Source organism: Chenopodium album, chromosome 8, assembly GCF_948465745.1.
Source record: "Chenopodium album chromosome 8, dcCheAlbu1.1, whole genome shotgun sequence".
Classification (NCBI taxonomy): Eukaryota; Viridiplantae; Streptophyta; class Magnoliopsida; order Caryophyllales; family Amaranthaceae; genus Chenopodium; species Chenopodium album.
Window position 1 is genome coordinate 43661939 of NC_137841.1, and position 24631 is coordinate 43686569.

The following is a 24631-nucleotide window of genomic DNA, read 5'->3' on the forward strand; positions in this document are numbered from 1 at the left end:
AGGTCACGAAGCAGCGACACTTCGCGTTCTAACTTTTCGCCAAGTGTCGCGCCACGTAGGATAGACTTAAATAGACTTTACAAGATAAAAAAGTTAGTTTAGAATTCTATTTGGATAGAAAAGATAAAATTGTTAGTTTATAGTTTTATTTTCGATAAAATACCAATATTTCAGATGTACAAATTATAATTAAAATTTGTATCAATAATATATTTTAAAATTTGATATACAGATTAAAAATTTATCTTACAATTCAATAAACAATCCGGGCATTACACGGGGTACAAAACTAGTATATTTATAAACTTAAATATCTAACCATATCTTTGTATAAATAAATTCCCGTATTAGTAATTACTTTTTTTTTTTTTTTGATAAGAATTAGTGATTACTTTTTAATGTATAATGATTATTTATATATAGTTAAAAAAAAATCATATATATTTTTCAACTTAATATAATTGGTGAATGAAAAATTATCATATTTTGAAAAAAAAAATTCCATCAAGGTTTAAAATAGAAGAAAGCAATATAATATGTATTAAAAAATTCTTCAAAAAAAAAAAATGTATTAAAAAAAAATATATTTTAAGTAGCTCGATTTGAGATTAAAAAAATACTAGGTTAAAATCCCGTGCAATGCACGGTTGTTAACTATTTTTGACAATAATATTACAAAATACTACATAAAGTATATAAAAGATATTCAAAAATATTTTATTTGGGTATATATGAAATATAATTGTTAAAGTGGAAAGAAAATATCATAAGGTATAAATAGTTTACTTATAAATTTTGCAAAAAAAGAGGAAAAAAAAAAAAAAAAAAGGTAAAAGGCGGGAAATTTTTTCACAAGGTCATGACAAGTGTCATAGAAGAATTTGCTTTTAGTATAGGTTTATAGATAGATTATAGATGAATTTTAAATTGATACTCTTTCACAAAGGTTGAAAACCGTGCATCGCACGGGATCTAACTTAGTTTTCAATATTTTAATCTCCCCCCCCACTTTTGCGCAGTCCGTACCTTTTTTGGAATGTCGGAGTTTGACACTGTTCAATTTTCTCTCTCCTTCATTCATTCATTCTCTCCTCACTAGTCACTACTACTCTCTTCTCTATTGGGGGTGTCACTGTTTCTGAAAGACATCCCATCTATAGCTCAAATCTTCAACATCAATATTATATATATCCCACCAATTTTTATGTACATATACTAATTAATTAAATGGTTGATTTTGGTTAAACCCCTATATTTTATTTAAGGTATCCATTTCTACAGTTGTTTCTTCATCTTCAATCCTTCATCTTCTTTCCTGCCATTATTGATTAGTAAGTTTTCTCTCTTTATTTCTATCTTTACTTTCTGGGTTTTAATTGTTAAATTAAATTTCTTGTCGGCTGTTTTTTTGTTTTTATTTAATTAATTTATCTAAAATGTTTGCTTGTTTGTTTAATTTTCAATTATGCTCTGGTTTTTGCTAATGGGTCCCTTTAATTTGTGCAAATATTTTCTGGGTATTTGCTAATTTAATATAATTGTCAAGAATTGATGTGGGTTTGGCCTATAAATGAGAGAGGGTATAATTGATTTTAGTAGGGGTTGAAATTTGATTTGTAAGTATGATTTTAGGTCTTAAGAATTCAGGTTTATTTATGACATTTTGGTGGAATTTTGGGTGAGAGGATTGATTGGTGATGTGAGAAAACATGGTTTATGGTTTTTATCTTTTCTCACATGGTTTTTATCTTAGGTAGTGGAAGATGGATCGAAATCGAGTAAATAGAGCTCGTTGCTCGGGTCCTATCCCATCAGAAGAGTCAGCATTGGATCTGGAAAGGAATTCCTGTGGTCATCATAATTTCCCTTCTTTGAGTCCACCCCTTCAACCCTTTGCATCAGCAGGACAGCACTCTGAAAGTAGTGCAGCTTATTTCTCATGGCCAGCTTCCTGTCGGATAAGTGATGCTGCTGAAGAGAGGGCAAATTACTTTGCAAACCTTCAAAAAGGAGTTCTCCCTGAAACTCTTGGCCGGTTACCTCAAGGGCAACGTGCCACAACTTTGCTTGAGTTGATGACCATAAGGGCATTTCACAGCAAAATTTTACGTTGTTATAGTCTTGGCACAGCAATTGGTTTTCGCATCAGAAAGGGTGTACTGACTCAAGTACCTGCCATCCTTGTTTTCGTTTCAAGGAAGGTGCACAAGCAATGGCTGACCCCCATACAATGTTTACCTACTGCCTTGGAGGTAAAACTTTATTATTTAATAAGTTTTATTCCTTTGGACTTATTACTATCAGTATTAGTTAAATATATATATTCTAACTAGGCTTTATGCTCCATTTTAGTGGATCTGCTGTCAAATGTTATAATATGTTATTTGGACTCTTCATTACCCTTCAACTACGCATGTCAAAATATAAGTCAGTCTTTCAGACCTAGTTAACTAAGCAACATACAATGTCAGTGTATCCTTCCTGTTTTTAATTGTTTGCTTGTTACATTTCTTCTATTCTAGTTTCGTTGAGAAAAAGAATTCATCAATAGACGAAGGATACATAAAGAGACAGCCTATCCTCCCATCAAATACAACAATGTAACAGTTAACTTAAACCTGCGTGACTTTTATGTTTCATCAAACAAATTAAAAAGTCTAAGCTTTAAAACTATTCTTACGATAATCTAGCGGGAAGTGTTCAATTTTGCACTTTAATGGTTTGCAGCCATGGTTCACGTTGACACTTCTCAAAAACCGAGCAACATGCAGCTCCAAAGTGTGCCCCCGCCTTTTTTTTTTTTTTTTCCAATTATATATATTGATTAATGACTTCCTTATGTAACCCATCAAACTGGAAGGAGGTAGGGACTAGTATTGCAACGCACTGTGGCAACTAGGGACATTAATTCCTTGTAAAGGGATGATGCTATAAGATGCATATTTGTTAACCCATTTTCAAAGCATAACACTTAAATTTTCTTGAAAATGCTTCAGGCGACCTGCAGTGAAGTATTATACATTTGTCAGTATGCAAGTCATGATAAAAATTGTTTATATGATAAGCTTTTTCTTGTATATTGATAAACATTGTTCAATTTTGTGAATAGATTGCCCCTTGAAGTTTCTTGTCCAGTCTGCACACACTAAACCCCAGTTTCTTTCTCTCAAAAGATGCACGAAAACTGTGGCAGAATGTGTGTGATTGTTACAAGCTATATTAAAGGACTATTCTCAATTTAATCATCCTCGCAAGTCACAAAGAAAACTTTTGCCGTCTATTATCTTCCTTTGAAAGAATTTTAATAATTGCAGTCCACATAAGAGATGGATATCCACTGCTTTGCATGATTGAAGTTGGTACATCTATGTAAATCTCATAAAGCGTGCTGCAATCCTTTGTTGTTTAAGAGATTAATTATATTTTCAGTTGTTCATGAACTCAAAATATGCCGGTATACCGGTATACCAATTGTTCATGAACTCAAAATATTCCATAGTTTTACTCTTCAATTCTTCTTCACCATTCGTACAAGAACTAGGGTAAATGTAATATAATTTCATATGAACTTCAAAAGAAAAGAAAAGTTGGTTTGTTTATTTTCTTTAATAAGTTATGTGGCACTTGTATTCCTTTGGCAGTTATGAGCATGATGTTTCTGCCTCTAGCCCTCTTTTTGTTTATGGGATATAACACCCTTGTGCTCTTTGAATTTAATAATATTATTAGTAAATAAAAGTGAAAGAAGGTAAATCTGAAGTTATTAAAGCTTTAAAGGTGTTTCGTTCACAGATATGAGGTATGGGTTTAGAATGATTTAAACCATACGTTATGTTTGTTTTTATGTTTTTAAGAGTTTTAAACCCATACCTCAAAACCCTAAAAGTATGGGGTTTAGAAACCTAGGGGAGAGGTGGATTTGGGTCATACCAATGGTTTTAGGTATCAAATAAAAGAAAATAAACTTCATTTCATAATCATACTACACATATGGTATTAAGAATCAAGTTCCAAACTCATACCATTATGGTTTTATTCTTGATTCCAAACCCATACTAGTTTGCGAACCAAACGCCAATGCACTCTTCAATTGGATGATACGGCCTCTCTATTGTTTGATTGTGCCTTTAGTTTACACTACTAGGTGTCTGTTTCATACTTTTACTTGCCTATATGTTCATCTGGGGATATGGGCTACTATATGCTCATATTGTGAGACATAATATGAGTTTTATGTTCATTTATTGATGGCTCTTGAAATTTTTTATTAGGGACCAGGAGGTGTATGGTGTGATGTGGACGTGGTAGAATTCTCTTATTTTGGAGCTCCAGAGCCTGCACCCAAGGAGCAACTTTACACTGAGATAGTGGATGATTTGCGTGGAAATGATTCATGTATTGGTTCAGGTTCACAGGTATTTTTTCCTTAAAGTTTTACAAAACATTTTCTTGTAATTAATTCGAGGCTAAACTAGGTCATTGTTTGCCTTCCAGAAATACAACTGTTTTTTTTTTTTTCCCATTCTAGAAGGTTTTTTTTCCTCATTCATGTGGCTGTTTTTTTTTGTTTTTTTCCTTTTCCCCCTCGTTTCCTTTTCAATGTTCTCATATGGTTGGCAGCTCTGTTTTTTTTCCCCCTCTTTTCTTTATCTCTCGTGTAGTTACCTTCATTTTATTTATTTCATATATGCCCTCTTTTAGTAAGCTAGGGTTTGATGTATGTGCTTTGGTAGGCAGTAGCTACCAAGTTGGGCCTGGAAGATGGTACTAAAGTTGAATGAAATTTTAAAATTGTATATGTACAAGCTAAAATAATATATCTTACAAATTCCAATGTGGTGTCTCTGTACTCATGCCCAAATGGAGGGAAGGGCCTGTCTTTAAATTTTGGACACTTAAATGTGTACCTGTGTCCAATACCAATATCCGAGTTCAAACAATTTACATGAAAGGCTGATGTTAAATTTTATATGCTACCTGAATTTTGGCATTGTAGTTATTCCTAAGCTAGAGTTTGTGGGTGCACTTGTTCTTATGGTCTTGGTCAAATCCCATTCGCATTGTTACCACATGCTTACTATAGCTTGATCATACTTATCGAGTTATTGTAATTCTGTAAATTTTTCATGTCGAAAAATGTCGGTAGGATTTTGAACTTAAGCTCACAGTACTCAATGATGGAGGCCAATTTGGCAGTCTTTGGGAGGAGGGGGGGGGGGGGGGGTCCTACCATTTTTGTTCCAATCTACCAGGCTTTCCTCATTGCTTTGAAACAAGCTATCTGGTTGCTTAATGAAGCGAATGTATTAGTGCATCAGATATAGGATATGCTCATGATGTTAACAAGTAGTATTGATGGTATTATGCATTGCACTGCGCCCTTTTTTATGTTTTAGTGTATATAGCTGGAGTCATCTCCAATTTTTTCACAGATCAAGCAGCACTCTATCTTTCAAGCGAGTTGTTTCTTTAGCCTTATGAGATTCTTCAACTTGATCCTCTAGCTTTTGAAGGACAATTCACAATATCTTATTTTAAGCGAACAAGAGTATATGTTATCATTATTTCGACGTCTATCTTTTATTTGTTCTTGTCTTCAATGTTGATTATTTTACCTCTAGCGGTTCTCCTATTAGTTTCTCATTTTTGGTATTTATTGAGCGTTTTGGGGGGGTGGGGGGAATGTTGCTTGACTTTACTATCCAATTGGACCCTTCTTTGTTCTGGTGGAGTTGTTTATGTACCATATTAAATCATATTGCTTGTCATGACGGACTAATGGGAAAATTATGCCTAAAGAGCAACAATGGAATTGCATATGCTAAGATATGATGCTTTTACCTTGTTGTTTTGATAATTTTCTTCAATATATGCCTCGAGATTGCTGGACTCAGTAAGGCATTATTAAAGTTGCCTGCTTGCAGAACCTTTGTCATCATAATAATGTTACTATGTATATGTTCGGTTGCCTTTCGATTTCATCATTTTTTCTTTTTCTGTTTTTTTTGGTGATTATGTTTTTTTAGGAGATATTCTTTTTTTTTTTTTTTTTTTTTTTTTTTTTTGGTGTGGTAATGACGGGCTATCTAGGATAAATGGATAATCACTGTATACAATTTGATTATTCATAGGTGGCAAGCCAAGAGACTTATGGAACCCTGGGTGCTATTGTGAGGAGTCAAACTGGAAGTAGACAAGTGGGCTTCCTAACAAACCGGCATGTTGCAGTTGATTTGGATTATCCAAGTCAGAAGATGTTTCATCCTCTGCCACCAAATCTTGGCCCTGGTGTATATTTGGGTGCTGTGGAGAGGGCTACATCCTTCATCACAGATGACCTGTGGTATGGCATCTTTGCTGGAATAAATCCAGGTAATGTGACCTTGTGTCCCCTCATTTTAATTATTAGTGCAAATTACTCAAATTTATAATATTGGACAAAGATTTTAAATGATCATGTTACAAAACTGCAAGCCCTGGCATTATTGTGATGTGAAAGGTTGATTGAAATATTGGACAGTCAATCTGACTGAGGCATTTGGACTTTTGCTAATGCAATGACAGAAGATTGCGGTGGACCCAGTATAATTGTACTTTTGTCATATCTCTTCAAGCTGCATGACAGAGAAATTTTCGAAGAAATCAGTTGACCATTTGAAACTCCAAGTTGAAGGCCTGGTTTGAAAATCAGTGCCAATTCATATGTTAGTGTGGATGGGACGTAAACTACAAAAAGTAGTTTTTTTTTTTTTTTTTTTTTTTTTGGGGGGGGGGGGGCTTAAGATGCTGTCAGGAAACATTTTTCGAGTTTCTAGATTCTCGTTTCTCGTAACATATTGCTAAAGCTGTTGATCACTATACAAGACAGCTTTGTGCATAACTTGCCCATTTTTTAAATGAGCTACAGTTAACGAATTTTAAAGAAACCTGAGAACTCATTTCCTTGCAAAAGAGGCTAGAAGCTTTTGATAATAGTCTATCTTATAGTTGAGTTCTAGATTAGGTATTATGCACATAAACAAGTATAGCTACAACAATTGTAAGTACTGAATGAATTAGTCTTAATATAGAGAAATAATAATAAGACAAGATCTGCACTATGAAACCTATATAAAAAGAATTATTATCAAACTTGCACAATGTAAGATAACAATCTAAATCATGAATAATTAATTAAAGAATAAAAATAATTCTTACCTTCGTTTTTTTTAGTTGCTCGTATTCTTTTTTAGGAAGTTTATTTTTATTTGACATGTTTCCTTTTTGGGTAAGTTTTATACTTTGCATTTACTAGTTTACCCCACTTGCTTTATCATTCTCTCTCATTTGCTTTCCTCTCCTTAATATGTGTGACTAAATTGAACGTCTCAACTAAATAGAAACGAAGGAAGTAATGTTTAAAAGATAATTGGAAAAGGGTGAAACTCTATATTTTTTGAAGTAGATTAATATAGAGAAGGTTCCTTATAATTAGTACCTGGATTGTAAGGGTCAGATACAATAAATTAATCGAGTGTTAGATCTACTAAAAGGGGGTTTAGGTTTACAAAATAGAGGGAGAAAGCAGATTAGATTATTGTAAATACCATTATTTTTTGGAATTTATTTATTTATTTATTTTAACTTTTACAAGAAGGGGGTTTAAGCTCAAAAGGGATGTTTATAAAGATGGGTGGAAACTTTCGGAAGAATCGAAATTCGGCAATCTCACACCAAATGTGAAAGTCTGGTGTCGAATGAGAAGCTGTCGTGACTTAGGGTCATAACTTTTGATCATGAACTATAAATGGGGCTTATGATATATCATTGGAAAGCTATGAAAGTCTTCTTTTCATCTCAATTGAAATTTGGCCAATATTATTTATAGACTTTGAGACATAGCCAAAAGAGTGTAGGGGTATCCATTTTGAGTTCAATTTTAGTATTTTGCCCATATTTCTTTGTTATAACATAAATAAGGCTTATATATTGTTGTAAAGCTTATTCGAAGTGACATCCAAGCTAGCTCACAGAAATTTTCAATGTTTTTTGAATTATTTGAGTTTAATTTTGGGTTTAAGGATAGGGAAAGTTGACTAACTATGGGAACTGGCTAAGGTTTATGGGTATTGGCTAGGAAATTGGCCAGATAAGACAGGGGGATGAATCACATAATCTAACTACTTTAGCAATACTTCCTCCGTTCCCCTAAAATTGCAACATGGACGGGGATGATTTTAAGAAGAAGAGAGAGATAGAGAGGAATAAATTTATGGACCCATGTGATGAGGAGAGATGAGAGAAAACATGTGCAAATAGGGAAATGTTCCAATAATTGTGAAACTTCCATCAATGATGATGCCTACATTCTATTTAGATTTTTGTTCTTGTGAACAATTATGCCTAACCTTATTGCCTAAATTGCTGCAATATTTGTGGAACGGAGGAATTATTTCAATTTAATCTCGAATGCTAAATTAGGGATACACAATTTAGATATCTATAATGCCTACATTCTATTTGAGGTAGGGCATCTTGTATGCAACAATTTCCAGCTTTTATAGTGGATTATGCTGACTTTGATCCTTAAGCTAAAACAGTTGCTCTTTTGAATTTTTTTTTACCTCTGAGATCTTCCATTTGCAATTCTTTTGTTGTTGGCTCCATCAAATTTTGTGGTTAGGGGTGCAAGTGTAAATGAAATTACTGATTTACATGAAAATGGTTTCTATAATGGAACAACATTACTCTTGCTACACAAGGAAGCCTGTCATTCCTGGTTTTTTGTATCCTTCTTATATTTAGTGGGTGTTGAAAGGGCAAGGGTAGGTTTCTTTCCCCTTTTAGTCAGTCTAGTGCTGGAATAATGACTTTAGATAGTTGATAATTACATTTTGCTTAAGATGTACTGTACTATGCATAGTAATATAGTATGCAACTTCAACAATTAATCTATACTCCTTAATCCTTATGAACTTGGTTTTTTGCCATATCATTTAATTTTACTAGTGGATGCTTGATTACTCCATGTCCTTGTGGAACTTGAAAGGCAGAGTGCAGTGCCCTATATTTGCTGTTCTAAAATTACACTCTCTCTTTTCCGTATTTAATTTGGGGGTCAAAGGTCCCCATTAGGGTGGACTTTAGCTTTGGAAAGGTTTAATACCTACAATATGCTTTAAAAGCAGCTACCAGGAATTTTGAAACACCTGACATCTGCTTGCTTTGCTGCTAATGACCCATACCCACTTGACTTCATTGTTTTATGTTTTGCTACTTTTGGAAAATACTCTTTGTAGTCTATGAAGAGTATTGGGTCAGAATTCAGACCTTTTATGTTTTGCTGCTAATGACCCATACCCACTCGACTTCATTGTTTTATGTTTTGCTACTCTTGGAAAATACTCTTTGTAGTCTGTGAAGAGTATTGAGTCAGAATTCAGACCTTTATACAAGAGCGGTTACAAATTCTGTATGTAGCCTTTTGTGCTAGCTAGAAGTTGCTTCAGCAAATCGTGACAACGGCTTATTTTTTTGGTGTATCTGGTTGGAGCAGAATGGCCGTTTTTACAATAATGTTGCTATCTCACGTGATCTATTGTGGGATATATAACTTGATTAGCTTCTTTTTTGGCAAGGTTGAGGAGGCTTTTCCAAGTTACACTTGGAAACATACTAAGGAATCGGCTTAGCTTGCCTTGATAACCTATTTCTTTTTGAGGACACCTTGTCCTCTTCTTAAAACGTTTACCTTTTCACTAAGTTTTAAAAATATCGCAATTAACTCGTATTAGGAAAACATATTCTTCCTATGTTCCTTTTTGGGAAATTCCTTTTTAGTAAACATATCTATTTTGGGTAATTTTTATGTGTTGAAATGTCAATTTTAACCTCAGCTTTTCTATTTCAGCTTCTCTCTCCTCCCTCTACCGTAGTTCCCCTCTTATTGTTTCATCATCTTCTCCACTCCAAAGGACAATCTTCCATTAATTCCACTGCCACTGCTATGATGGTATGGCCACCAACCCCCTCGCAAGTACTTCCACCACCAACCCCATTTCTCTCTCCTATTTACAAACTTCTTCTCTACCCACTTCCCCTTTTAAGCCCTCTTCAATCTGGTAACTCACACGGCATTTCTAAACACTAATGGCTATTGTTGCGAGGAAAAGGAAGTAAACCATTGAAAGAAATGGGTCATGAATTTCACATCCAAACCTGTACAAACTTCTAGAACTTTGGAATGTTTGGATCTTGAAGGGTTTGGTTGTCTCAAGCTATAATTACAGGTAGCTGAGGTCGCCGATTCAGTTGGTTGGGCAAGGAGAAGGATAGGCCGATGAGGGTATAAGCGTTTCAATTGATTTGGAACTAAGGAAGTATCTCTTTTCACATAGTAAATTCCCTTAATTATTAATACTTGTTGCTTTAGTCTTTATTTAATATATGTACAAGTTTGTAATTTTGTTTCTCTTTCTTCCGTCTATCGGTTTACCTACTACCCACTGCACTCTCCCACCCCCTGCCATGTTGCAATCTCAAAGGAACAAAAGAAATATTATTTGTGCAGTTTTCGTATAGTATTTTCTTATATACAACAATCTTGTTTAAGTAAGATTATATATTCTTTAATTTCCTAAAGTTGGCCCCTACACAGTACACACTCATCCATACTGTTACCCTGCATTTTCGCTTCCTTAACCTCTGTGCACATCCGTAGTGTAAAGATTAAATTGGGAAGGGGAGAGGATTTGGAACTTTAAGTTTTGACTAGTTAAAAATTTATAGTAATTAATATTTACCAACTAAGACACATTATTGGGAAGGAAGGGGTGGAAGTGTGCAACAGTTTATCGTTAATTTTTAGCAAGCTATTGGTTGGTGAATATTTGGAAATTGAATTATGATTGTTCAGATCAGAAGAGTATGGGATTGGGAGATGCTGTGTATATACCCAATTAAGGTAGAATCTCTGATGTATGGGATTAATATTATAGCAATGTTAAAACTTAAAAGCTTGTGAATTCTGCCAAAACGTTGAGCTCATGTTATTATTGCGTGAAGCTCATGTTATTATTGCGTAAGACAAATGATTCAGATTTCTCAAGTAAATTCTGCCTTTATATCAAGGTTTTTAGACTAATCAAAAGTTTGAATCTTATACAGTGCCCAGATTTGCATTATATAATACATATTCTTTTTATATTTTCAACCCAATCCTAAATGAGTCTTGAGACTTAGTTTGTTCCTCATTGTCTGATGCTGATGCCTTTGTTGCTACCTCAATGGCTATTTTATGTAAATTTTGATATGATATTTCATTTGGTATGATTATGCTGATAATGTCCTCACAAACGTTTTTCCTACACAGAGACATTTGTGAGAGCAGATGGAGCATTCATTCCATTTGTAGATGATTTTGATATGTCAACAATAAGTACATCTGTAAAAGGTGTAGGGGATATAGGAGATGTTAAGCATATAGATTTGCAATCTCCTATTAGTAGCTTAATCGGAAAACGAGTAATGAAAGTTGGTCGAAGTTCTGGCCTGACAACTGGCGTTGTATTAGCTTACGCACTTGAGTACAATGATGAGAAGGGAATATGCTTCTTGACTGATTTTCTCGTTGTTGGTGAGAACCAGCAAACCTTTGACCTTGAAGGAGACAGTGGAAGCCTCATTATGTTAGTAGGGGAAAATGGGGAAAAGCCACGTCCAATTGGCATAATATGGGGTGGAACTGCCAATCGTGGCCGTCTGAAATTGAAAGTTGGTTTTGCGCCTGAGAATTGGACTAGTGGGGTTGATTTAGGAAGGCTTCTCAATCTGCTTGAGCTTGATCTCATCACAACCAGCCAAGGGCTTAAAGGTATTTCCTTATCCATGTCGCTATGAATTTGAAGAGCTCTGGCTATCAATCAAATGCACTATGGTGTTGTTTTGATTTTTTATTTTTTTTGTGGATTTCCTTGTTTTGCCCTTTGTCTGATGGAAGCGTTCTTTGTTATCTAAAGGATAGCTAGCATTGCAGACTAACACTATCTAATACATATAGATTTTAAGAAGACATAATGTGATTTTGGAAGAGCTAGCAATCAATCTAAATGCACTTTGGTGGTGTTTTGATTTGATCATTTATTTTTGGACTTCCTTATTTGCCATTTGTCTGACAGAAGTGTTCTTTGTTATCTGAAGGACACCTAGCCTTAGGCTAACACTATTTAATACGAAATAAAATTTTTGGAAGAGCTTATATGTACCCAGCTACCTTATCTGCCTTGGTCAATACTAAAGATATTTCTATGGTATTATAGTTAGATTTTCAACCAATATGGATTTAATTTGCTATATATATTCTGTTGCTATAATGTGTGTTTTCTTGCTATCTAGAAAACAAGGACTATATATCCCTGAATCTTGTTATTATATGCAATTAAGCTACCTATAATTACAGAGGCAGTGCAAGAACAAATTGTTGCATCAGCAACAGCAATGAATTCTGCAGTTGGTGATTCCTCTCCTCCTGATGGACTTCCATTGGATAAAAGCAAAGAGGAGTTCCAGCCCTTGGGACTCCAAATTCAGCATCTTCCTTTAGAAAATGGACCTCCTGGCCCTGATATTAATTCATCAGCAATGGAAACTGACCTGAATTTGGAAGATGAAGATAAGTCAGGCCCAAGTGTCGAGCATCAGTTTATTCCTAGTTTTGTTAGACAATCCCCGCTACATAAATTTGATCAAGAAGAGATTAAGCATTCAGAAAATCTCTCCGCGTTGAGGAATGGTTCGGATGAAGATATCTGTGTGTCATTGCAACTGGGTGACAATGAGTTGAAGAGAAGGCGATCAGATGCTTCAACTAGCTCTGATGAACCTAATAAACAAAAGTTAGAGCTTTAGTTGCTGTTGTTCATGTGAGTTGTTTAGTGTTTGTAATTCGAATAATTCTGCAACCTATATCCCAAATCTAGTGGTGTTGTTGGTGGCTAATGTATAAATGATGCCAACACCATCATGATTGGTATTTTACCCTATTTATCCATGTCATATAGCATGCATCTTAGTGTAAATTGGCTATCTTATGCCCAACTACCTTAGATAAGAAATGGTCTTTTATTATTGGGAAATTATTTATCATAGAGCTTGAATGTGTACGTTTTCTCAACTAGATTTAGGCTTCGAGATTGTCTATGGTAAACGTTATCACCTTGTCAAATTCAAAATAGAAAATCAATGGCTATAGGATTTTTTTTTTTTTTTTTTTTTTTAGGGCAAGCAAGCTAATGCATTTATTAATTAAGGGACAAAGTGTCCGAGAGTACATAGGGGGCAACCATTTCAGGGCAATGATTAACCCAGACTTGTTCGACTCCAAACGGCATTAGCTTAGCAAGGTGATGGGCTACATAATTACCATCCCTTTTAACATGAGACCAAGAAAAGGACTAAAATTCGCCAATAGACATAACATCTTCAATAACACTATCAAAATTAGATATAAAAACCACTCCCTTCGAGAGCCTGTTAACTAGAACCTGACAATCTGATTCTAGTACTACCTCTTCATAGCCAAACTTTTGAGCTAGCCTCATTGCCATTAGCAAAGCTTTACCTTCTGGAATCTCCGGGGACCAATATGCCTTGACTCTTCTCGTTGCTGAGAAAAGAACTCTACCTTCTTCATCACGGGCAACAACTCCAAGTCCCACCCACCCTTCTTCACATAAGGATGCGTCTGAGTTCAGCTTCACATGCCCAGTAGGAGGTGCCAGCCATTTGTTACTGCTGGGTTTCGTCTTTCAGGTAGGCGTGCCATACACCTGCTTGCTATATTTTCCAAATTCCTCTACAAGTCTATGAGCTCTAGCAGTGAGAATGTCATTTGGAGTACACACCCGAGAAAATCTTATTATTGCGCTCAGACCACACAATCCATGCAAGGAAAGCAGCTCTTTGCTTCACTTTCGCCCCTAGGTGTTTCCAACGGACCACCAGATCGCACGTACTCTCACCAGGCTGAGGTAACGGACCACCAGATGGCTATAGGAAATTAGTGCAGTTCGAAAATATCCTTAATTGGTCTTCTCTCTTCTTTTTTTTTTTCTCCATTTCTCTCCATTGTTTCATTGAGGGGTGTTGCAGATGAATGTATTTGGATTTTTGGTGTCAAACGTTAGGAAAAAAAAAAAAAATACTTGTACATTCTAATTGTTGTGTTTGAAATCTGGATTACGGATGAACAAAAATCTGGAAATTAAATCGAATCCCGACTTGTAATTGATAAACCGAAACAAAAATGCAGGTAACTATATCGTAATGATAGGGCTTGAGCTCAACCAATAACACAAGGACCGAAATACTAATAAATTACAAGCGCCACTTTTTCATCTGGATTTTATTTGATTTCTTTTCTTTTCTCATTTCATTTTTTATTTTATTTTATTTTTATTTTTACTTTTCACCTAAAATTATTTGTCACATTTCTATGGTCCTACCTTGTTTGTTCTTTTATGTTATTTACTAATTTGTAAGTAATAACATCTTAAGTTCTTAACATATTTCACATTCCTACTAGGGATGTCAATGGGGCAGGTCAGGGCAGATGTTGGTCTTCCCATCCCCATCCTCACCTAACATTTTAATCCCCATCCCCATCCCTATCCCCGCGGTGGGTCCAATATTCATCCCCATCCCCGCCCCGGCGGGTACAACTCTAAAACCATCCTCGCCCCGCCCTCCACTTGGATATCCATCTCCACCTAATCCCCACCAAAGACCGCCTAATCCCCACCCAAGACCTTCCTAATCTCCGTCTCTCAAATAGACAATCCTACTTGATTAATTGTAGACACCCATTTGTGTCTCCCCAAAACCAAACCCTGTGATGAGTACTTTTCACGTCGAATCATAATCGAATGAAGTGAAAGTGTGGAAAGTTTAGTGTTGCGGATAGTTTTAATTTCTTTTCTCTCTGTTTTTGAAAACATATTTTAAGAAAACAGCCAATCCAGTTTGGTTGGTTCATAGCAAGGGTCTAATAATGGTGTAGTTGGATGAGGCTTGAAAAAGGCTTTCAAACGATATATTATAAGCCCAATTCCGATGAACAATGAAGAAGCTATCCCCTACAACTAGCCCCTCAAGAGATGGCGTGAGGTTCTTTTCATGCCAGCTGTTCTGAGCGTGTAGCCTTATCGTCCATGGCTCAACGGGTCGTCCGGCCAAATTAACCTGCACACTCCTAGCCCCTCAAGTCTCTAGGGTGTTGATACGGCCTGGAGACTTGGGAGGTCAGGTTCCGTTTTTGTTGGCTGTGTTGTCGTATTGTTTGCATGTTGACGATGGCTCTAAATTTGGGGAATGATAAGTTCGCGGAGAGGAATTTCGATCACTCCCGCTAAAGTCTTAGAAATGACGAGCTCGCTGAGAGGAATTTCGATCACTCCCGCTGAAGTCTGAGAAATGACGAGCTTGCGGAGAGGATTTTCGATCACTCCCGCTGAAGTCTGAGAAATGACAAGCTTGCGGAGAGGATTTTCGATCACTCCCACTAAAGTCTGAGAAATGACGAGCTTGCGGAGAGGATTTTCGATCACTCCCGCTGAAGTCTGATAAATGACAAGCTTGCGGAGAGGATTTTCGATCACTCCCGCTGAAGTCTGAGAAATGACGAGCTTGCGGAGAGGATTTTCGATCACTCCCACTGAAGTGCGTATTCTTATTATTTTTATTTTTATTATCTTTTTTTTTTACGGGAACAATGTTTGCATGAGTGGGACACGTGTCGATGATCCAGGTCGTCAGTTTTGCTTTTACTGAAATGACATGGCGGTTTGGTTTTGCTTTGTGCCCAACCGCCTCTTTACTCCGTATTAAATTCACTGTCCCTTTTAACATTCACTTCTTTTACTTCTCCAATTTTTCATCTTCCCTTCTCCATTTTTATCATTTCAAAATTTTTGCTCTTCATTTCTCTCATTCAAGCGCTTGTGCTCTTCGATTGTTGTGGTAAGTTCTTGTCTCTCTCGCCCTTATTTTGCTTCATTTTCCCTGTTTTTGCTCCTACACTTCACTGATTTGTTTTTCTTTTGCCTTTCTTGGTTGCAGTTTTGAACTTCGTCTTGTTCGGGTTCTTCCGATCGCCATTGTTGTTGTATTCTGTTGCTTCTACAACTTTTTCCCCTAAAGGTACTTACTTTGTACTTTTTGTCATATGTATTTGTTCTAGGTATGGATCCAAGGGTTCTGCTGGATAAGCTGGGTCCCGTCAACAACCTACACACGGTAGCACACGTAAACTGCCCTGGGGGTGGCTCGAGGAACCCCCCTTCGAAGCTTAAGTTAGAGAGTGTTTAGAGAGAGAAAGTGTACTTAGATAGATATAGAAAATGTAATAACTTTAGTGTCTAACCTCCTTTCCGTTGTACTTTACCCTATATTTATAGGCGTACTATCTCCTTCGTGGAGAGCTTAGCCTGGTCAGCCCTGCGGGCTGACTCTGCTGGGCTGACGAGCCCTCCTTTAGTCGCTTATTCAGCGGTGAGTGCGCACCCTGGGGGCTGGGCGATAGTTCATCGGGAGCTATCCTATACAACTAGCACCTCAAGAGGTGGTATGAGGTGACTCATGCCGACTCTTCAACTGTAAGAACGTTCTTCTCAACTGAGCCCAACTGGAAGGAATAGCTCAGCAGGAGCTATCCCCTACAACTAGCCCCTCATGAGATGGCGAGAGGTTCTTCCATGCCAGTTGTTCTTAGCGTGTAGCCTTATTGGCCCTGACTCAACGGGTCGTCTGACTGAAATAACCTGCACACTCCTAGCCCCTCAAGTCTCTAAGGTGTTGAGGCGCCCTGGAGACTTAGGAGGTCAGGTCATTGCTATTGCTGAGTCCGCTGCCCTATTGCTTGTATGGTGACATTGGTTCCAGACTTAAGAAGTGACGAGCTCGCAGAGAGGAATTTCGATCACTCCCGCTGAAGTCTGAGAAATGACGAGCTTGCAGAGAGGATTTTCGATCACTCCCGCCGAAGTCTGAGAAATGACGAGCTTGCAGAGACGATTTTCGATCACTCCGGCTGAAGTCTGAGAAATGACTAGCTTGCAGAGAGGATTTTCGATCACTCCCGCTGAAGTCTGAGAAATGACTAGCTTGTAGAGAGGATTTTTGATCACTCCCGCTGAAGTGTTCTCTTCTCAAAAAATTTTATTTTATTTTATTATTATGATTATAATTTTTTAATTTTTTAATTTTATTATTATTTTTTATTTATTTTTTTTTTTTTTTGGGGGCGGGAATCGCATTTGCATGAGTGGGACACGTGTTGGCGATCCGGGCTGTCAGTTTGATTTGACTGAAGTGACATGGCGGTTTGGCCTTGCCTTGTGTCTAACTGCCCATTTACTCCATATTAATTTCACTGTCCCCCCTTTTTCACTTATTTATTTTACACCTCCAATTTTTCATCTTCCCTCTTCGTTACTTAGGCATTTTGAAATTTTCGCTCTTTGCTCTTCCTCTGTCAAGCGTCTCTGATCCTCCATTGTTGTGGTAAGTTCTTGCTTCTTCGTCTTTATTTTTGTCCTGACTTTCGCTTTACTTGCTTTCTCTCCTTTAATTCTTGCTCTTTTGTTAACTTTTTCCTTCTTTGTTCTTCTTAATTGCAGATTCGGACTTTTGTCTTGCTTGGGCTTTTATCTCTGCCATTGTTGTTGTACTCTGTTGCTTATGCAACTTTTTCCTTAAAGGTACTTACTTTGTACCTTTTGTTGTTTGTATTTTCCCAATTTTGCTTCTTTTTACTTTTTCTTCGCAAGATTGTGCCTTTTGATTCCTCCCAATTGTTGCTATTCCCATTTCTTCTCTTTTGTTGTTGTATTTGCATTCTTGGCTTTTTTCTACTTATTCCTTCATTGTTTCTACACTAATTCTTTGATTTTCTCGTGCCACATTGCTTTTTTCCTTCCTTTGCGGGCCTGTATTCCTTTATAGATTTCATAATGTCTGACGCCTCTGATAGTCGGAATATGAGTGAGCCTCAAACGGCCACAGGATCGGATTCTTCCTCCTCCCGATCTTCTTTTTCAGGTGAGCGTCCTGCGCGCACTTCTCCTATTTCTCCTACTCCTTTACAAACTGTTATGCCTCCTGATCTTCCCCCCGCTGCGAGCGGGATGGGTACTGCTGCGACTCCTGCTGCTGCGTTTGGGTCAGGCAGTAGTCATCCCGCTGAGGGTAGTGCATTTCGTGCTTTCCAGCGTATACCCCGTCCTGATTTCTTTGATCCTTACTGTGAGCGAGTGCTTACGCTGGATGGGGTTCCCTTATCCCATCTTACTCGCCTGAGGCTGCGCGCAATGCGCCATAAAATGCTTGATGATGCTGTTAAGGCCAATCCCCCTGATGTGTCTCTTGTTAGCCCCATTCCCCATGTTCAGCCTTTAAACAGTTTTGCTTGGCTTGATGACATGGCTGACATGCATCGGTTTGATCATTATGTAGTGCGCGGTGGGAATACTAGGACTCTATCACCTTCTCCTTCCCCAGCAATTCAATCAAGTAGGATGGCTGAGTCTCCTGGTGACCGCTCATACTTCGACTGTCAGCCCACTTATGTTGCTGAGCTCGTAGAGGAGGGCAGGACTGAATTCTTCCTTGATGACAAGTGTTATGGGCCTAAGAACTGCGTGCTAGACTCCAGTTGGCGTAAGGACGCTGAGAGACTGGGCCTGGCTGTTGTTGGGCAGAAGTTTTACAGTTTTGGGGAGGGCTACGAGCTGGTTCTGCCTGCTAATGGTGCGAAGTTATCAGCCCCTCCTGCAGGTCATATTGCTGTGTTTGCTTCGCAGCTGGACTTGGGCTTGAGGTTCCCCTTGGACCCCACCTTAGGGAAGCTGCTATGTGCTTTTAACATCTGCATATCTCTGGTGCACCCTGCCTCCCTTAATACTTTGGTTTGTCTACTGTGGTTTTTGAGGTTTCGAAGGTACCCTGAGTCTCTGCATTTTCAAGTCTCTCATGAGCCTGAAAAGATCAGCCTCTGGGACTGAATCAGGGTGGTACTATGTCGCTCCCAAAGAGAGTAGAGTCTTGTCCTACCCAAAACTTGGGCGTTTCAGGGGCTGGACTGGCAAGTTCTTCTGGGTAAGGGTGCCTTCTAATTTTGCTGCTCCGCGTAATTTTAGAGAGATTCGCACCAACATGGCTGGAGTCATAGTCTCTCCCTCTGAACCTTCTCGTGAGACAGAAGCTTTTGAAGCTCTGCAGGGAGCGGGGACAGGTGACTCCAAGTTTCCCAAGGTCTGGCTGCCCAATTTTATTTACATCGTGGGTAATGAGCAGCTATCTACTATGCGTTTGTGCCGTACACATGAGTCTGGTAAGCTTTTTCTGTCTTCTGCCTTTTTTCTGTTTTCTGCCTTTCCTTCTTTCTTTCTTTTTTTTTTTTTTGACTTTTTGTCATTTTGCATTTTTAGGTTATGACAAGTTGGACAAACGTATGCTCGGGCTGGCCGATAATTGGAAGGACCCTCTGACTGCCACTCCTGAGAACCCTACTCAGCTCTTTGATACGTTGGAGGTGTTTGCGGGTTCCCTGAAGGGCGAGGTGCGTTTGGCTCCTGCTGAGCTGCGGGCTGTTGTTGGCACCGTGGCTACTAGTGAGCATGCTGGGTCCAGCCGCGCTGAGCCTGAGCCTTCGTCTTCTACTATTGGGAGTAGGCGTGATGCTCGTCCTGCTCCTCAAAAGGTGGCTTCAGATTCTGAGGCGTTAGTGGCGCTTGCTGCTTCCCCTGAAAACAGTCTGTCGCGGCTTCCGGCCGGGTGGCACCTCAGACTTCTGCTGCCAAAAGGCCACGTGAACAAGCTTCTGAAGAACCAAAGGCTACTGTCGATGATTTTGCTAATAGTGTTCTCCAGTTTCCTTCTGAGGGGATTGAGACCACTACTGCGGGTGAAAAACCCGTTTCCTCTGCTGAGCATGTTCTGCTCTTTCCTACTCCTACTGATGATACTGCTGCTGCGAAGGGCATTGCCGTTCCTTCTGTTGCAGCTACTGATTTTCAGCTCCCTGATGAATCTGCTCTGGAGCTTCCAAGGTTTCCGCCGCGTCCCTACGAGTTGAGGGGGCGGCTCCGAAGTGCTACCCGGGGTGCGCTCTCCCGAGCTACGGGCTCTCTTCAGCAGGATCGTCCAGTGATTGACCTGGAGGACGATCCTGTGTCTTCTGTCCCTGCTAGGGATGAGCTAGAGGCGAAAAAGGCTCGCACTTCTCCTGGCCCAGACCCTCTTGCTTCCACGTCTGCCAACACCGGATTTCCAGGTGGGAACGCTGGTGGGGGAGACACTCAGAACTCCAGTGAGCTTAACCGCTGCGTTCATCAGTTCTTGGGTGATGCCTTTGAGAATCCTCTTTCTGCGTCCTCACTCTCTGCTGGAGGGACTTTTCGCCCTACTGTGGCCATTGAGTTTGCTGAGGTCCCTATTGACATTCATCTTCGCCCAATACTCTGTCTTTCTAGAGCTGAGAACGTTCCCTTTCGGCCTTTGATGAATGTGAGGGCTGATGAGTCTTTATTTGTATACGACCCTCAGAAGGGTGGTACTCTAGGATACCGCCTGACTCAGGGGGTTCGTCTCCCTGCGGATTCTACGCGCAGCTCAGTCAGCCTTCCAGCAGCTACCGCTTGCCATGATTTGCAGAAGGTTAGCCTCTGCTTTTGGCTTTTCTTTGTCTCATTTCAGCTTTTCTTTGCTTGTTTTGTTGCTGCTGTCTTGTTTTATCTATTATTATACTTTATTTTTATTATTATTTTTTTTTATATTGTTAACTTCTTTTGTTAACTCCCACTTTGGCTGACTCTTCTTTTCTGCTTTTCTTGCAGCTTGTTATGTCTGTGGGGGATTTGTCCAATGCCTTCCTGTCGGTGGAGAAGGAATATTAGAACCAGTATATAACTATTTCCTAGAAGACTCTGGAGATTCAGCAGGCTCAAGTTGAGAGGGATGCTATGGCTAATGAGGTGACTCCGCTGAGGGAGAAGGCGGATGCCTTGCAGCTCCAATTGGGAGAATTTCAGCTCACTCAGACCAAGCTGAAGGACTGCGAGGAGAAGTTGGGGACTTCTCAGGCCAGGGTGAAGACGTTAGAGGCGGAGGTGGCAGATTTACAGGCTGCGCATGTTGTTGCGCTGGAGGCTGCTAGAAGAGAGGCTCTCAAGTCTTTTACGCTCTCTCCTGCTTTCGCTAAGCTCCTGACTGACCGCCATGATGGAGGATGGGAAGCTGCGGCTCGATGCGATAGCAGCTTGTATGGTGAGGGTGAAGAGCAGCAGGCTCGCTTTAATGCCTGCTGGGCTAAGGTTGAAGCTGCCGGTGAGGCTGGTTTGTTCAATCTTCCCGCTGATCACCCTCGCGCTGCTGGCTGCAAGATCCCCAACCAAGCCGTGCTGAACTGGGAGGTGCCTCTTTGCCCTGACGTTGCTGCAGCTACTGGAGTAGAGTCTCTGACTGATGATCAATAAAGGTTATGGCGGCTGTCACCCTCCTACTCCAGTGGTTCCTCTGAGTTTCCCTCACCCAGATCTGTTGTAACTAGGTAGTTTGTGTTACTATCTTTGGGGTGTATAGCTGATGTATTCATTTTATATAGTATTTTACCCCCGTCCCTTGGTCATAATTAGTAGTGTTTTTGGCTCTTTAGAGCCACTTTTATTATTAATTGGTGTTTTCTAGTGTTTTCGTAGGTTTGGTTGACTTTTGCAGGGATTTATGCTTTTGGAGTATTTTCCCGAGATATTTTGGAGCAATCACGAGCACTGGAGAAGCACGACCAGATTTTATAGCCCAGGGCCGGTTGGAGCCATCGAACCGGTGATTAAGGGCTCGGTAGAGGTGATACCGGGGCGTTTGGACCGAGTATTCAAGACCCAAAGAGGAAACCCAGATTGGCCCGAAGAATTGGAGCGCAATCGAAGTCCAAATAATGGCCCAAATGATCCGCCCGGCCAATAAGGCTGGCGCCCGGAGGCGCGCCCGGCCGGGCGGGAGGAGCGCCCGGTGACGCGCCCGGCCGGGCGCGAGATTGTTATTAGAGGTGAAAAAAGGCGCGCCCGATCGGGCGGTGCCTCGCCCGATCGGGCGCGTGTATTTTTAGGGGACGATTAGCGTCGTTTTAATTTGTTTTAGTTTAGGATTTTTGTACGGAGTATAAATACTCCTCCGTAATACGTTTTTAGATCGTCTCTTCTTTTGGGGGAGATCTTCTTTTCTCTTCTTCTCCTCTTCTTCTTCCCTTATCTCCTCTCTTTTAGACTTTCTCTCTCTACTTAGTTTTCTCTCTCTAAACTCTCTCCCTAAACCTTTGTTCTTATTCCTTTGATTAATTCCAGATTTATTTTGGTGACGATTTCTTTTCCCTTAATCTTAGTTATTTATTTTATTCCTTTGATCATGATTTATTTTATTGCTTTGTTTAGTTTATATCTAATTATGTGTGAGTAGTTTAATTTCTAGGGTTCATGGGGATCTAATAAATAATATGAAGGGGTAAATTATTGTTGTTGATTATCAATGCTAGGTTAATTTCCTACTGATTGATTTAATGCTCTGTGACTGGATTAGGCCTATCTTTTATGCATGAGTTTGACAATATTGATTCAAGAATCGAGAGATGAGAATTAATGTTTAGGTCTAGTTTCAATAGGCAAGTTAATTTATAAATGGTTAAGTCAAGATTCGAGAGATGAGATTTAATACCGATAAATTAATTGTGTGATTGTAATAAGTAGCGAGAGCCCTTTACAATCTGGTTAATTGATGCATTGATGATTGACTATTATTGATTGTTGGTATTGCATGATGATTTCTTATTGGATTGTTTTAATGTTTTACAATTGCGGCTTGTAAAAGTATAGCAATATTAAATTGATGAATCGAGCAGATGTTAATTTGATATTAAAGGCTATTTTCAATAAGAACTTAGATCTAGTAAATTGCGAGAGCCTGTTAGATCTATGTTGATTAATAAATTGCGAGAGCCTGTTAATCATGTTATTTATGCCATGTCAATGATTGATTACCCTATTTTACCCCGGAATATTATTTATTGGTGAACCTATGCCCTAGATCCTTTCATATATTATTTTCTCCCTATTCCTACTCTTTTTAGTTTAGCTTCTTATTCATTCATAAATATTGGTTACTTAAATAATTTAGATTATAATATTTAATTAGGAGTAAAAAGACTTGTTTCCCTGTGGAGTTCGACCCTACTTCCCTATCTACTAGTTAGTGATTTAGGTAATTATTTTTGATCAGGGGATACGACTTTACCCTGTCAATAGCTGCCAAAGATTATGTTCCTTTGTGTATTTTCAGAATACCTTTTCTTTCGTTGCTGGGTCTGTCCAGCTTAACTTGAATTTGTGATCTTCTAACTTTACCCGCTGAGTGTTTCCTTGTCCTTGTGGATGAGGGCTCAGCTTTATTTGTTATGTGACTGACCTGCTGGATGTTTACTCTGCCTTGGTGGGCAGGGGTTCAGCCTTATAATGTATGCTCCTTATGATCTCCTCTTGCTGCTTTTCTTGCTGTTTATTTCATTGTCTACATGTTTGCTCTTTATTACATTTGGTGGGGCCTCGTAGGTTGGGCCTTCCTGTCTTTTTAATTTAGCTGCCTATCGCTTTTCTGTTTCATTTGCGCTCTGCTGTGCTTCAGCAGGGACTTTGTTACACTTCGTCCTTCCTCCTTTATCTGCTTCAAGTGTTTGCGCGTTGTGTACTTCACTTGGCTTTGACCAAAGGATTCGTCTGCGTGTTGGTGGACATATTTGATTTAGGGTTATTCGACTTCTCCTTGCTGAGACTTGTTTGTGTCGATCAACTTTTTGTTTATTTCGTCTGTGTCACCAGCTTGCTTTGCTGTGACTTATTTGCGTCATTCAGCTTATTTATGCTGCGACTTGTTTATGGCGTTCGGCTTGTTTATGCTGTGACTTATTTATGTCATTCAGCTTATTTATGCAGCGACTTATTTATGTCGTTCAACTTGTTTATGCTGCGACTTATTTATGTCATTCAACTTATTTATGCTGCGACTTATTTATGTCATTCAGCTTGTTTATGGTGCGACTTATTTATGTCATTCAGCTTGTTTACTGCCTGCTTATTTCTTTTTATAAGGGCTTACTGCTTGACTGTCTTCTCCTTTCCTCTCCCTCCCTCGAAGAGATGGGCTGGATGGGACTAAGAGAACCTTAGTGTTGTCCATGCAGCTCATCTTCTTCTTTTCCTCTCTCCTCCCCTACTCAAGCTGAACGTGTCAGGCCCCCCTCCCCCTCAGGCGTCCCCGAGGTGGTGTCCTGTTTTGCTTTTTGCAGGTGAAGCGAGGTTTTAAGGAGGGATGCTTTCACTTTGTCATTTTGAGCTAGAGTGCTTCTTGCCTCTAACACTTTATTATTATTCTTGTTTGATTTCTGCATGTTAGTATATGATGCTTGGGCATACTATATTAAACAAATTTACGCAACATACTCCTCACGTAGAGGCTTGTATTTCATTGAACAAAAATGGCTCAAATGCCTTAATTAACACATCATGGACTGAATAGAGATTTATCAACTTGAAACAGCTATGTTTCAGGCTAT

At 38.9% G+C, this 24631-nt stretch overlaps 1 protein-coding gene across 1 annotated transcript; it reads left to right on the plus strand.

Moving 5' to 3' along the window:
* The first annotated feature begins 1014 nt into the window (after positions 1–1014).
* Positions 1015–13135, plus strand: LOC145641840 (protein NARROW LEAF 1-like). Its single transcript, XM_081692824.1, has 6 exons — positions 1015–1331; positions 1754–2252; positions 4272–4415; positions 6132–6372; positions 11351–11851; positions 12437–13135. The coding sequence occupies exons 2-6, from the start codon at positions 1764–1766 to the stop codon at positions 12883–12885; spliced, it is 1824 nt and encodes a 607-aa protein (XP_081548950.1). The 5' UTR covers positions 1015–1331; positions 1754–1763; the 3' UTR covers positions 12886–13135.
* Positions 13136–24631: the final 11496 nt, after the last annotated feature.